This window comes from Bos indicus, chromosome 17, assembly GCF_029378745.1.
Source record: "Bos indicus isolate NIAB-ARS_2022 breed Sahiwal x Tharparkar chromosome 17, NIAB-ARS_B.indTharparkar_mat_pri_1.0, whole genome shotgun sequence".
Taxonomy (NCBI): Eukaryota; Metazoa; Chordata; class Mammalia; order Artiodactyla; family Bovidae; genus Bos; species Bos indicus.
In genome coordinates, this window is record NC_091776.1 from 69963162 (window position 1) to 69976705 (window position 13544).

Sequence of the window (13544 nt, forward strand, 5' to 3'; positions counted from 1 at the left end):
CCAGTAACCGTCAACACAGGTCCAGCCTTAATTTATCCCCACGCTCACACTTCCTCTCCAATTCATTTGTCCTGTTAGAACACTGTTTGGAAGCAAATTCTAGTCATAGCCCATCAATTAAGTATTTCAATGTGCATCTCAATAATGATTTTTTTAAAACTAAAATACTTTTCATGTACCTTTAAAAATTAATGGTACTTCCTTAATATCATGTATCTAATCATTGTTCAAATCTTCCTAGTTGTCTCATAACTTTTTCGTATAGTCTGTTGAGATCCAAAATAGACCCATACATTGGTATTGGATGTCTTAAGTCTCTATTATATCTGTATGGTCCTTTTCCATCTCTTTTCTTTCCCTTGGGGTTTATTTGTTAAGGAAACCAGTTCATTTGTCCTGTTGAGTTTTCTGCGGCTTCGCTTTTGCTGTTCGCATCACCATGGTATTAACCAAGTCTACTTACGCTTGTATTTCCTGTAAGTTGGTTAAGTCTAGAGACTTGGCCAGATTCAGGCTTTATTTTTTGTTTGTTTTGTAAGACTGTGTCATAAGTGGTGGTGTATACTTGCTGCATCATATCAGGAGACACATAATGTCTGGTAGTCCCTCTTTGTGATGTTAGCAGCCTTTCCTGATCACTGTCTAGATGTTCTCTGCGCTGTGCAACACAGTAATTGCTAGCCATGGGTGGCTGTCAGTCTCCTGAAATGTTGCTAGTGGCCTGAAGAACTGAATTTTTAATCTTAATTTAAAATCTCACATATGGCTAGTGGCTACCACACTGGACAGTGCAGATTTAGATTAGTTCACAGGGGTTGCAAAATGATATACTTGAAAATAACAATGTGTTAAGAGTTTAGAAACAAGACTGCACTTCTGGCAGAATGGGACAACAGAACTACAGAGGACATGGGGAGCAGTGGGGTCAGTGGGCACAGCTGGTGGCTGTAGGCATGGCAGAATGGCACTGGGGCAGAATGCGTTCAGGAAGAAGCAGAGTCCTGGGGAGACGGGAGTAGGAAGAGAAGGCTTTAGGGTGAGATGTGGTTAGCTCGTGAGGGCCTGGTTTGGCTGTTATTTTGTAGGCAGTGGAGAGCTATCACAGGTTTTTGAGCAGAGAGGTGACAGAAGCGTAACTCTGGACGATTCATCAGTCCATTTTAGGTAGGATGATTCAGGGAGAGGAGATTACAGATCCTAGACTGATTTGGTTTGAAGCACATGGAAATGACACGGAGTGTCTGGCTGTTGACCAGTAGACCAGTTCCCTCAGGATGGCAGAGCTTCTTGCACCTTAAGCTGGTGTTAGGGCCCAGGTTTCCATTTCTGTCGGCCCAGAGAGTTGATCGTGAGTCAGTCAGCAGTATCTGGCCTCAAGGACTGACCAAGCCATGGTCATGTAGTCAAACTGGACAGTTGACTTGGTACCAGAAATGCAAGGGGCCTTCTCTCTGCACACACAGGTCTTTTCTGCCTTCTAGAACTCCCTTTGAGTTCAGTGCTTTTGAAATGTTCTTTGTGTCCATGTTGAAAAGCTTTCTCTGGGTTATATCATTTCTATAGACTGCTGTTCTCTTCCTTTCCATTTTAACTTGTGTTTCTCAGAGTTCCCTCAGCTTCCCAGGGGGCAACTTGGGGGAGTTGTTTATCCCTTCACTCCCAGTGGGTGAAGACCATGAGGTTTGAGATGGGAAAGAAGGGAGAGAGAGTGAGGAAGGAGATGAAACAGACCTGGGTACCTTGCTTTGGGGCAGAGGGAGAGGGAAAGCCTCCCAGGGGTCTTGATTCCAAGGCTGCCAGTGCCTGGGTGTCTGGGAAAATATAGTGTAACCTCTTCCATGTGCAGGACAAATAAAAGTCCCGTGCCTTTTGTCTAGCCCTGAGGTGGCTTGTCAGGAGAGTTCCCTGGATCCCCATCACTTTAACTTAACACACAGTTTCGTCTTTACTATATCAGAGCAGAGATTTCCTCAGACACTAAAGCCAGCTGCTGAAGAAGTTTCCCAGGAACTAACAGAAGTCAGACATATCTCCGCCACTGCCCCTCAGCACTTTCTTCACACTCAGGACATCAGTGGCCCATCTGACCTGCATCTGGTTTGGACTACATGGTTAGGGCAAGAGGGAAGAGAACTGTGCTCACCTTTGCTGGGACTGGAGTCAGTGGGATGAACTTCGTCATTGGTGGGCGTGTCCTGATTCATTTCCTTGGGCCCCCTTCCTGTCCCTTCCTTGTCATTTGTACACTTTCTCATGACCTAAATCTGATCTAAGAAAAGACCCAGCACAAGAGAATCAGACAGGAAGGACCTCAGGGACCAGCTGATGTGGTCAACCCTTCATCACACAGGGAACCAAATCCAGTGAGGGAAGTGGCCATCAGCCAGGTAGTGGCTGCCAGAAACCAGTCTGTTGTCCTAAATCCTGGTCCAGGGCTCTTCTCTACAAAAAGGAATCCGAAAAGGGTGAATCCAGACCACAGGTATATTTCCACTGGAAGATCTGGTGTTTTGGAGTCATTTATGTACATACTTGGCTTGCTAAGGATCTGCCACCGAGTGTGAGCTTGCTTCTAGACAAGTGACTTCTCTGAGCTGGAAGCTTCTAAGAAAAGCTCACCCTCCACCACCCTACCCAAAGCTATTTGAGGGGTAAACCTGGTTTCTCCAGATTCATATTCTTGATTCTTGCTCTACTGAAAAGAGCTTTGAACTGGAGATTAAGAGCCTGTGTTCGCATTCCAGCTCAGCTCATTTTGAGGTAGTCAAACTTGACCCTTTAGCCCTCTTTTCTTCATCCTTAAAATGGGTAGAGGGTCCTCTGAGTTAGGTCTCGGGCCTGCTCTGAATCGCCCTCACCAGTTCGGGCCCCCAAGGCGGGCGCCTCTAGCGCTAGGGGGCGCTAGGGCTGCCACAGAGCCGAGTCAAGGGGGCGGGGCCTGGCCTCGGCTGGGCGGGGCGTCGGCGGGCGGGCCCCGTTCCAGGTGCGGGTTTGGTCCTCACCGGGCGCCGTAAGCGGTGCAACCCGCTCGCACCCGGGGCTGAGGTCCTCCCGCGCCTGAGGCGGCGGCGGGAGCTTCGCCGAGCTGGTGTGGCAGCGGTCTCCTCCTCATTTCCGCGCCTCCGGGACCATGGCGGCGCAGGCAGGTAAGAAAAGGCCGCGTCGTCCTGTCCTGGGCTCGGGGCGCCTGAGGGGAGCTGGCGACCTCTCGGGGGTTTCTGTCTGTGTGGTCCCCGCTCCTCTGAGGGATAATTTGGCGAGTGAGCGCAGCGCTCCCCGAAGACTCGGAGGTTGTGGGGGGCGGGGAAGAGGGGTCGCGAGAAGTGGGGGGCTAGCGGAGTGGGTCGGTTTCCCGCGAGCTGAAGTCCCTGAGGGGGGGAATGCCGGGGAGCATCTTTTTCTGTGGCCCTAGGGGCCGCAGGTCCTCAAATTAAAACTCTGGAAGCTGAGGAGCTCGGGTTTCCTTAGAGTGAGGGGTTTGAGGGAACATGGAGAGCACGGGAACCTCAGAGTTTGAGGCAGTTCTGAGGGAATGGAGAGTTTTCCCGGGTAATGGGTTTTCTGTGGAAAATTGCGGAGAGAATGGCTTTCCCCATGGGATCCAAGGCTTCTGGCGGGTATGTTGCGGTCGGTCTCCTGGGCGTTCGGATTCTTTAAGGAAGTAAGCAGTGTGGGCTCCTTGGGGGTTTAGGAAGCGATGGAAGATAGGGAGAGTGCATCTTTCTGGGGCAAGTAGGCCCCCGCCCCGGGGCCCTCACGGGGTCCCTCTGAGAGCAGAGAGGAATGTGGGCCAATACCTCCTAAAAGGAAGTATCTAAGGGTGAAGGGTAGCTTCAGGGTTAGGTTGGCTGGGCCTGCAGTCCCCTCCCCATCACCTCACACCACCCTGCAGCTTCCTGCCCTCCTTGTCTGTCCCCCAGCACCAGGACCTTGCTGTTTCCCAGCCACCTGTGTGGGTGGCCCATCCTCTAGGTCGACCAGGGTCAGCATCCAGAAGCTTTCTAGAGCTGACAGGAGGGAATAGTGGCGGAGGGAGACTGTCCTGGATATCTGCCCCCTGCTTCCTGGCTTTCAGCTTGTGGACAGTCACTTCCTCCATCCTGAATACAAGGAGCAGGCCACCAGTGGGTCACTTCCTCACCATGGGAGCATGGCATTTTCTCCTTATTCTTGATAATAGGCTTCTGGAGAAAGAGGGCTAGGGGTAGACATGCTGCCTGTCTCTTCCTGTTTTACCTTTGTTTTTTAGCTTCCAGAGTTTCTTCATCTCAAATGATTTCTAATTTTTTTTTAACTTCTAGGTAATGTCGGTTCCCTGTCTTGAACTTTGATTCTCAGAAACTTGTGAAAGATCTTAGAGTGCAGTAATGTTTATTGGCTCTTTCTCTGAAGGAACTGAAAAGCTGTCCGGAGGTATTAGTGCTCCTGGATGCATTAGTTTGTACATTCTTCCTTAAAAATATTTATTGGATACTTCTGAACCACGCGCTTATCCAAGCGCTGAGAAATATAAACAAAACAGACACAGTTCTTACCTTTATGGTGCTTACACTCCTAGAGATGAACAGTAAATAAATGAGGTGAGCAATTGAGATAATTGCAGTAAGATTGCACCAGGGGCAAGTGGAGTGGATAGGGAATACATTCCTTCAAAAAGCAAGTTTATACTGAGCCCTGAAGATAAGAAGTTAGTCCAGCTAAGAAAGGGCAAAGAACTTTCCAAGCAGAGGGAACATTAAAAAGGTCCCGGGGCAGGAAGGCACGTGGTGCCTTTGAAGAGCTATGAGAAGGTCAGTATGGCTGTATTATGGGAGAGAAGACTAAGGTTCAGAAATTGCTTGTTCAAGGTTGCAAAGTAAACCAAGTAAATGGCGTTGGTCAAAATTCATATTTTCCAGCTTCAAATATGGTGCATCATTCTCTCTATATCACAAGCACTAGAATGAAGTTGCTCATGGAGTCAGAGAAGGAAGTGGGACTTAAACTTTTACTTGTCATGTCTGAACTGTGTTCCAAGACAACTCAGATTCTTGTGTAACAGGAGAATCAGCAACAAAGAAATCAAATATTTGCTGAGTACCTATGGTGTCTAAGGCACTGGGCTGGGTCCAAGTGTTACAGATGCTAGAGATAATGTAACTCTCCTCATTTTATATGTAAAGAAACTGAGGCCCAGGGAGGAAGATGGATTTGTCTTGGGTCACTCAACTAGTGGTAGAGCCAGGACTAACCTTTGACCTGTCCAGTGCTCTTTCCAATAGTCCAAAGTCCTTGAGGTGTACAGGGTCTGGCACACAGTAGGCCCTTGGTAAATATTTGTGGAAATGAATAATATGTGGTTTGTGCCTTTGAGATATTCACTATTTAGAGTAATTAAGGAAAAAAAAACAAATCAAGACAAGCTATTATGAGTCCTGTAGGTGACAACATTTTGTGTGTGTGTATTAGTCGCTCAATCATGTCCAACTCTTTGTGATCCCATGGACTGTAGCCTGTTAGGCTCCTCTGTCCATGGGATTTCCCAGCAAGAATACTGGAATGAGTAGCCATTCCCTTCTCCAGGGGATCTTTCTGATCCAGGGATGGAACCTGCATCTCCTACATTGGAGGCAGATTCTTTTAATATCTGAGCCACCAGGGAAGCTTTCAGGTGATAACACTAGGGAATTTCAAAGGTGAAGGAGAACTTTATTCATACATTCATCCCACAAATATATATTAAGTTCCTATTGTATACCAAACACTTCTAGGCCTGGGGGATTCAGCACAGAGCAAGATAGATCAAATCCCTTCCCTCATGAAGTGTATGTTCTGGTGGTGAGAGATAGACAGTAAGTAAATATATGAATATCATATGTCAGGGGTAACTGCTTGGAAGAGAAATGAAGTATGATAAGGGCATAGGTGCAGTGGGAGGTCATGAGAACCTCTGTGGTTAATGCCATCTGAGCAGAGAAATGAAACGTATCTGGGGGAAGAAGATTTTAGACAAGGTATACAAGAAAATGAGCAAAGACTCTGAGCCAGGAATGTGCTTGGCATGTGAAGAACAGCATGGTGTCCAGAGTGGCTATCCGATTTGTTCAGGGAATACTTGAGGGTAAGATTTGAGAAATCTTAGGTAGGTTAAAGAAAGGGGGATGGGATTTAGCAGGTTGATATCCTGGTAAGGGAGAAACTGTGGGAGTACAATTGCAAAGGCTGGTGAGTTTCAAGATCTTCACAAGGGGTGGTGACTTGATATGTAGGTAGAGACAAAGATTGGAAGGTGTGGGAGTCGTAGGAAGTGGAATGTAAGGCTGAGAAGGTGCGTGAAGCCAGCCTGGAGGTTTTAATGCCAGGCTTGTAGAATTTTCTGGTCTGCAGTAGAGACCATAGGTTTAGTGGCATGATGTGGGTATTTTATGTTTAGACTATCAGTTTGTTTTTGGTGGGCACGATGAATTGGACAAGGGTGAGGAAGAGCACCAGTCTGGAGTAGGGTACTTTGGGCCCTGAGCTGAGCTTGTTAGTGATAGGAATGGAGAAGGAGGCACCAACTAGAGGAAATGCCTTTTGTCATGATCAGGACAGGGTGACACGAATGGCCCTGGATATGGGATGGAGGGAGCAAGATAGGGTCCAAGAAGACCACAAGGTTTTAAAGCTGAATAGAAACCCATCATAGAATAGAAACCCAACTGTTAGGTTTCCACATTCCTGGTGGGTTGTCTGCCTTTTCTGGAGGCTAGGCTGGTTTTAGCCCAGGCTTCTGATCAGTGCAAACTGAGGCAGGGAGCTCAGGCTCAGACATACTAGGGAGGTGTGGGGTCCACCCCAGGTATCACTTTGGCATTTCAGTGAGAGGACAGGGAACTGTACAAGTCTCTTATAAGTCTGTTCTTTCCCACTTTTGACATTTCTTTATACAGTAGCAAGAATTAGACTCTTACCTATTCATTCACATCCAGCAGTAGCTAAACATGAAACCATTGCTTGATTCTATTAAAATAAACCTTGAACATCCATCCTGGGATTCTGTTTGGTCAGATCTTTCTGGCCATGATTTATTTTTCCAGGAAAGAAAGTCTAGAATGTAGTTAAAGACATAGACTTTGGAGTTAGCAGACCCTGTGGTTTAATTCCAGCTCTAACACTTGCTAATGGACCATTTCTATTTCATTTTTAGTAAAATGGAAACAATACTAGTCCTTATTTCATGGAATCCTTATTTTTGATTTTTAGTTTTTAGTCACTCAAGTTGTGTCCAACTCTTTGAGACCCCATGGACTGTCAGACTCCTCTGACAGTCTATCCTGCCAGACTCCTCTGTCCATGGAATTCTCCAGGCAAGAATACTGGAGTGGGTTGCCATTTCCTCCTCCAGGGGATTTTTCCAACCATGTTCGTTTAGTTCATGCTTGCATAATGCTTAGAACACTGCCTGACACGTAATAAGGACTCAAAGTAATTCTTCTCTGCCGTTGACAATGGGTTGAGAATGACCATTGAAGAGTGTACGATTGGTTAACCAGGTTCACCAATTTGTAGCCCTTCCCCCAGATAAGAAAATGCCCACTCATTCACAGCTAAGTAAACTTGTTGGAAGTGAGAACCTGAGTGCCCCAAAGCTGCAAAAACCACCTGTCTTGTTTGTGTCTCTACCAAATATCTTAGTCCTCTACCAAGCTTGCCCTGCCCCCAGCACCTGGTTTGTCCCTCTTCGAGGTCTGTTATTTTTGTACATATCCTTGCCCCTTATACTCATGAAGGGCCCCAGAAGTTTGTGGCCTACTTTGTGTCTTGCATGTGGGTACATAGAAAACATTTGCTGGATTTGTTTTGAAAACCTCCCCTTCAGATTTTAGAGGCAGTGGGTTTTTTGTGTTTTTAGTTTTTTTTTTTTGGCCGCATGGCATATAGGATCTTAGTTCTCCCATCAGGAATTGAACCTGTGTCCCCTGCAGTGGAAATGCGGAGTCTTAACCACTGGATCACCAGGAAAATCCTGAGGCTAGTGTATTTAATAGCTCAACTGTTTCCCCAGCCAACTCCCTAGGTATACAGGAAAGAAAGAAGGAAAGCTACTCACAATTCAGTTGCCAACTAAGTGCCAGGCACTGTGGGAGGTATTTTCATGTAATGTATTTCTCTTAATTCTCTTGGTAATGCTGTAAGGTGGATGATATTATCCTCTTTTGAAAGATTAAGAGACAAGGGAGGTGAAAAAGGTGAAGAGGATTAAGAGGTACAAATCTCTAGTTATAAAATAAGCCACAGGGATGTAATATACAGAATAAGGAATATGGTCAATAACATTGTAGTAACTTTGTACAGAAACAGGTGGTTACTGAGTGTGGTGATCATTTCATAATGTACACAGACATCACATCACTATACAGTACACCCAAAACTAACACAATGTGCTGCTGCTGCTGCTAAGTCGCTTCAGTCGTGGCCGACTCTGTGTGACCCAATGGACGGCAGCCCACCAGGCTCCCCCGTCACTGGGATTCTCCAGGCAAGAACACTGGAGTGGGTTGCCATTTCCTTCTCCAATGCATGAAAGTGAAAAGTGAAAGTGAAGTCCCTCAGTGACCCCATGGACTGCAGCCTACCAGGCTCCTCTGTCCATGGATTTTCCAGGCAAGAGTATTGGAGTGCCGTGCCATTGCCTTCTCCGAACATAATATATATCAACTATATTTCAATTTAAAATCTTAACTGATAGGAACGGGGGGAGAAAGTTATTTGTTTACTTTCTTAAAAAAAAAAACTTTAAGACACAGGATCTGAGAGGTTAAATAATTTGCACAAGGACACAGAGTCAGGTTTCAAACCCAGGTCTAATTCCAGTTCTTCTGCTTAACCCTTAGAAATGTTTCCCAATAAACTAAAGAAGGGCAGAAGGGAACAACAGCAAGAACAAAACCTTCTGAGATTCCTGTGTTTGTGCCTTGACCTGAAAAATGAGAGGCCCCTGGTTTGGTGTCATAGACCCTCAGAATTAGTAAGAATAATCTGATCCCTCCTTTCATGAAGAATCTAAGGTCCAGATAAGTCCATAAGAATCTTTAAAAATCATCTACTTTTTCTTCCTTAGACACTCCCTTTGGTATATTTGGGAAGCTAGTGAGGAGGAAAATCCTTTGGTATGCAGAGAAGAGTATCTACTGGAACATAAATCATTATTGTTAGTCTTGTTGGTAGTCACTTCATTAAAATGTGATATTTTTTCTCTTGGCTGTTTCCTACCAGTTGCTGCCCTGCCCATTTGCTTCCTGCTTTATCCCTGAACAAATCAGATTTCTATACCTGACCTGTCAACTCCCAGGGGGCACAGCAGTCACCATACTTGTTTTGTGCTGCACGGAATTGGCTGGGTTTTGTTCCTGGTTCTCATTGTCTAGTGGAACATGAGAAGCACCATTGATTTTTTTTCTCAAGTGAAAGGATAAAATCTGTACACGTTGGTTCAGGTCAGGCTTTATGGTTTCATGAGCTCTCAGCGCTTGAAATTTCTCACCACTTTGAAGTCAGGAAGGGACTAGTTTGCAGAAACCCAACTCTTAGCTCAAGATTAAGGTGAATTTTAGTGTCTTATGGGAAACACACTGGCTCTGAGTTGGGGTGGCAGGCTGAGCCTTCCACAGAGTAACTGTAGTCTTGAGCAAGTCTCAGCTTATTTGAGGCTGCCTAGGGTCATGAACTGAGAAGGCGATGGCACCCCACTCCAGTACTCTTGCCTGGAAAGTCCCATGGATAGAGGAGCCTGGTGGGCTGCAGTCCATGGGGTTGCGAAGAGTCAGACACGACTGAGCGACTTCACTTTCACTTTTCACTTTCAAGCGTTGGAGAAGGAAATGGCAACCCACTCCAGTGTTCTTGCCTGGAGAATCCCAGGGACAGGGGAGCCTGGTGGGCTGCTGTGTATGGGGTCGCACAGAGTCTGACACAACTGAAGCGACTTAGCAGCAGCAGCAGCAGCAGGGTCATGAAATGGAGAAGGCAATGGCACCCTACTCCAGTACTCTTGCCTGGAAAATCCCATGGATGGAGGAGCCTAGTAGGCTGCAATCCATGTGGTCGCTAAGAGTCGGATACAACTGAACGACTTCACTTTCACTTTTCACTTTCATGCATTGGAGAAGGAAATGGCAACCCACTCCAGTGTTCTTACCTTGAGAATCCCAGTGACGGGGGAGCCTGGTGGGCTGCCATCTATGAGGTCGCACAGAATCAGACACAACTGAAGCAACTTAGCAGCAGCAGTAGAGTCATGAAAATCTTAAAAGGTCTGGTGGTCTCAGAACTTAGGTTTGAGCCTTTCTCATGGTTTGATAACTCAGTTATCCTCTGATCCCATTTATGTTTCAGAAAAATGAAAGGGTTAGGTTTGAATAGATGATTTTTAGCCTTACTATCCTCGTACCCTTGTGCCTGCCCCAGTAGAGTCACAGGTTGTTTGAGGGTCACATCACCAATTATTAAGTTAGGAGAGAGAAGCATGTATAAGCTGAATATGTTTTATACCGTTTTTCCAAAGATCCTGAAGGTGAGAAACTTCCTAACGAGCCATTTATTACAATTATCACCTTGTCTGCATTGCACACTTAGCACTTCTTAAAAGCAACAAATCCCAGTAATAACCATGAAGGGATCAGTCAATTCAATTCAGTTGCTCAGTCATGTCTGACTCTTTGCGACCCGGTAGATGGCAGCATGCCAGGCTTCCCTGTCCATCACCAACTCCCGGAGTTTACTCAAACTCGTGTCCATTGAGTCGGTGATGCCATCCAACCATCTCATCCTCTGTCATCCCCTTCTCCTCCTGCCTTCAGTCTTAATCTGTGAAGGCACAGTTTTTTGATTATTAAACACCTAACAAGGGCTCTGTATTGTTCAAAGTTGCTGAGGGCATTTACGTAGCCAAGCTCCCTTTTTCAGACTCTTGACAATCAGTAGTCGCTGTTAAGTCTGCAAACAGGATCGGTAAACACAGTCAAGGGAGAGGTGAACAGCCTGGTACAATGAGGTCTTTTCTTAGAGGAAGACTTTCCCAGGCAGATAGCACTCAAGATTGGTCTTCCACTGGGCCTCACCAAAATCTCCAAGACTTTGTATTACTATATTTCTCTTCCTTTTCCTAGAATGAAGGTTGTAAGAGAGAATCATTGACTTTTAAGACTGTAAGCGTGCGGAAAAGGCCAAGAGTATTTTTCTGAAGAAAATCCAGGCATGGGAGGCTGAAGGTTCTGAGGGAATTGCCTAGGCCAGGTACAGTGTGACAGACCAGGACATCTTCATATGACTTTACCTGGAGGTAGTCCTAAGGACACATTCCAGGTGACTCATCGCTGCTGACTGTTGAAGCTTATCTTTGGAAATTACCTCTATAGCTGGCAGCTGGGTAAAGTTTTTCAGTTGGATTTGCCACATAAAGGAGTATCCATTTGGCACCCACCTTTAGGCTAGGCCTTGGAGATCTGAAGATGATCAAGATATGATCTTTGCCCCTTAGAGCTGGGGGCAGTGATGCAGACTGGGAGGGAGGGACTGAAGGAGGCAGAAACAATGAGCTGTAATTACAGAACAAAAGGTATTAAGCAGGTATTTGACAAAGTGAAACAAACACTTACTGCCTTTAGAGGACCGTGAAGGGAAGGTGGACGTCTGATGAAGGGCAGAAAAGGTGGGTAAATAGTAGCCTAAACACCTAGAGTAGCTCGAGGTGTGAGCGTTAGGATACAGGAATATGAATGTGTGTGACAGGGATGAAAAATAGATCAAGATGTGACTAGAACATTCCTTTGTAAGGCGTGTTAAAAGATAAAGGTTCTTTAGGGCCACCTTGTAGAGGGCCATTCCTTCCTTTTTCTTCATTTCTTTATTTTTGGCTGTGGCTGAATCTTCATTACTGTGAGCAGAGACTCTTCTTTATTGCAATGTTCTGGCTTCTCATTGTGGTGGCTTCTCATGTTGTGGAACATGGGCTCTAGAGCGCACAGGCTTCAGTAGTTGTGGTGCATGGGCTTAGTTGCCCCACAACATGTGATATCTTCCCGGACCAGGGATTGAACCCATGTTCCCTGCATTGGCAGGCAGTTTCTTAGCCACTGGACCACCAGGGAAGTCCTCCTTTCAATAAATGTTTGTTGAGGGATTGTAATAGACCAGGGAGCTGACAATAGGCAGCTTTAGTGTGTGTGAGGAGCTTGTGTTCCTGCCTTAGGAGCTTTGCACAGATCTGCCCACCATCCCAGCTTCCACAGCTATCCTTTCCTCCTCCGCTTTGCCTGCTTAATTTCTCTTCATCCTTTAGAACTCAACTTGGAAATTACTTCCTTAAGGAATATGTTTTTGTGTGCCCTACCCAACACCATTTGCTCCGTTATAAGGACTTGATATCTCCTTCCTATGACTTGCCACAATTATAGTTAAAATAATTATGTTATTGTTTAACATATGCTCTATGTTTAATCTGTCTCCTGTGTGCTGCTCTTTTCCGACCAAGCACAGTTAGATACATAGTTGGCATGCAATAAATATTTGCTGAAAGAATGACTGAAGCATGTCCATTGAATTTAGCAATAAGCAGTCACTGTTGATCTTGGTGAGACAGTTTCAGAGAAATGGTGGGGGTGGAAGTCAAATTGCAGTGGATTGTGTGGTAAATAGGAAGTGTGGAAATGAAAGCAGTGCAGTATGTGTAGACAGCTTGTTTTTAAGTTGAAGTATAGTTGAGCTCCTTATTGCCAAATTCAGACTTAAATTGAAGAAAGTAGGGAAAACCACTAGACCATTCAGGTATGACCTAAATCAAATCCCTTTTGATTATACAGTGGAAGTGAGAAATAGATTTAAGGGACTAGATCTGATAGAGTGCCTGATGAACTATGGACGGAGGTTTGTGACATTGTACAGGAGACAGGGATCAAGACCATCCCCAGGGAAAAGAAATGCAAAAAAGCAAAATGGCTCTCTGGGGAGGCCTTACAAATAGCTGTGAAAAGAAGAGAAGCAAAAAGCAAAGGAGAAAAGGAAAGATACAAGCATCTGAATGCAGAGTTCCAAAGAATAGCAAGAAGAGATAAGAAAGCCTTCCTCAGCGATCAATGCAAAGAAATAGAGGAAAACAACAGAATGGGAAAGACTAGAGATCTCTTCAAGAAAATTAGAGATTCCAAAGGGACATTTCATGCAAAGATGGGCTCGATAAAGGACAGAAATGGTATGGACCTAACAGAAGCAGAAGATATTAAGAAGAGGTGGTAAGAATACACGGAAGAACTGTACAAAAAAGATCTTCACAACCAAGATAATCACGATGGTGTGATCACTCACCTAGAGCCAGACATCCTGGAATGTGAAGTCAAGTGGGCCTTGAAAGCATCACATATACGAACAAAGCTAGTGGAGGCGATGGAATTCCAGTTGAGCTATTTCAAATCCCGAAAGATGATACTATGAAAGTGCTGCACTCACTATGTCAGCAAATTTGGAAAACAGCAGTGGCCACAGGACTGGAAAAGGTCAGTTTTCATTCCAATCCCAAAGACAGGCAA

The 13544-nt window shown here is 45.5% G+C and overlaps 1 protein-coding gene across 2 annotated transcripts in view; it reads left to right on the plus strand.

The window, feature by feature from the left end:
* Positions 1 to 2984: 2984 nt before the first annotated feature.
* The window catches only part of LIMK2 (LIM domain kinase 2), a 54534-nt gene continuing 43974 nt past the window's right edge, over positions 2985 to 13544 (plus strand). Inside the window, exon 1 of one of the 2 annotated variants that reach the window (XM_019977404.2) lies at positions 2985 to 3146. In XM_019977404.2, coding sequence (XP_019832963.1) covers positions 3131 to 3146 — 16 coding nt within the window. In that variant the 5' untranslated portion in view covers positions 2985 to 3130. Of the gene's footprint in view, positions 3147 to 11640; positions 11672 to 13544 lie in introns of those variants that run through there. The other variant, XM_019977405.2, reaches the window with a different exon arrangement.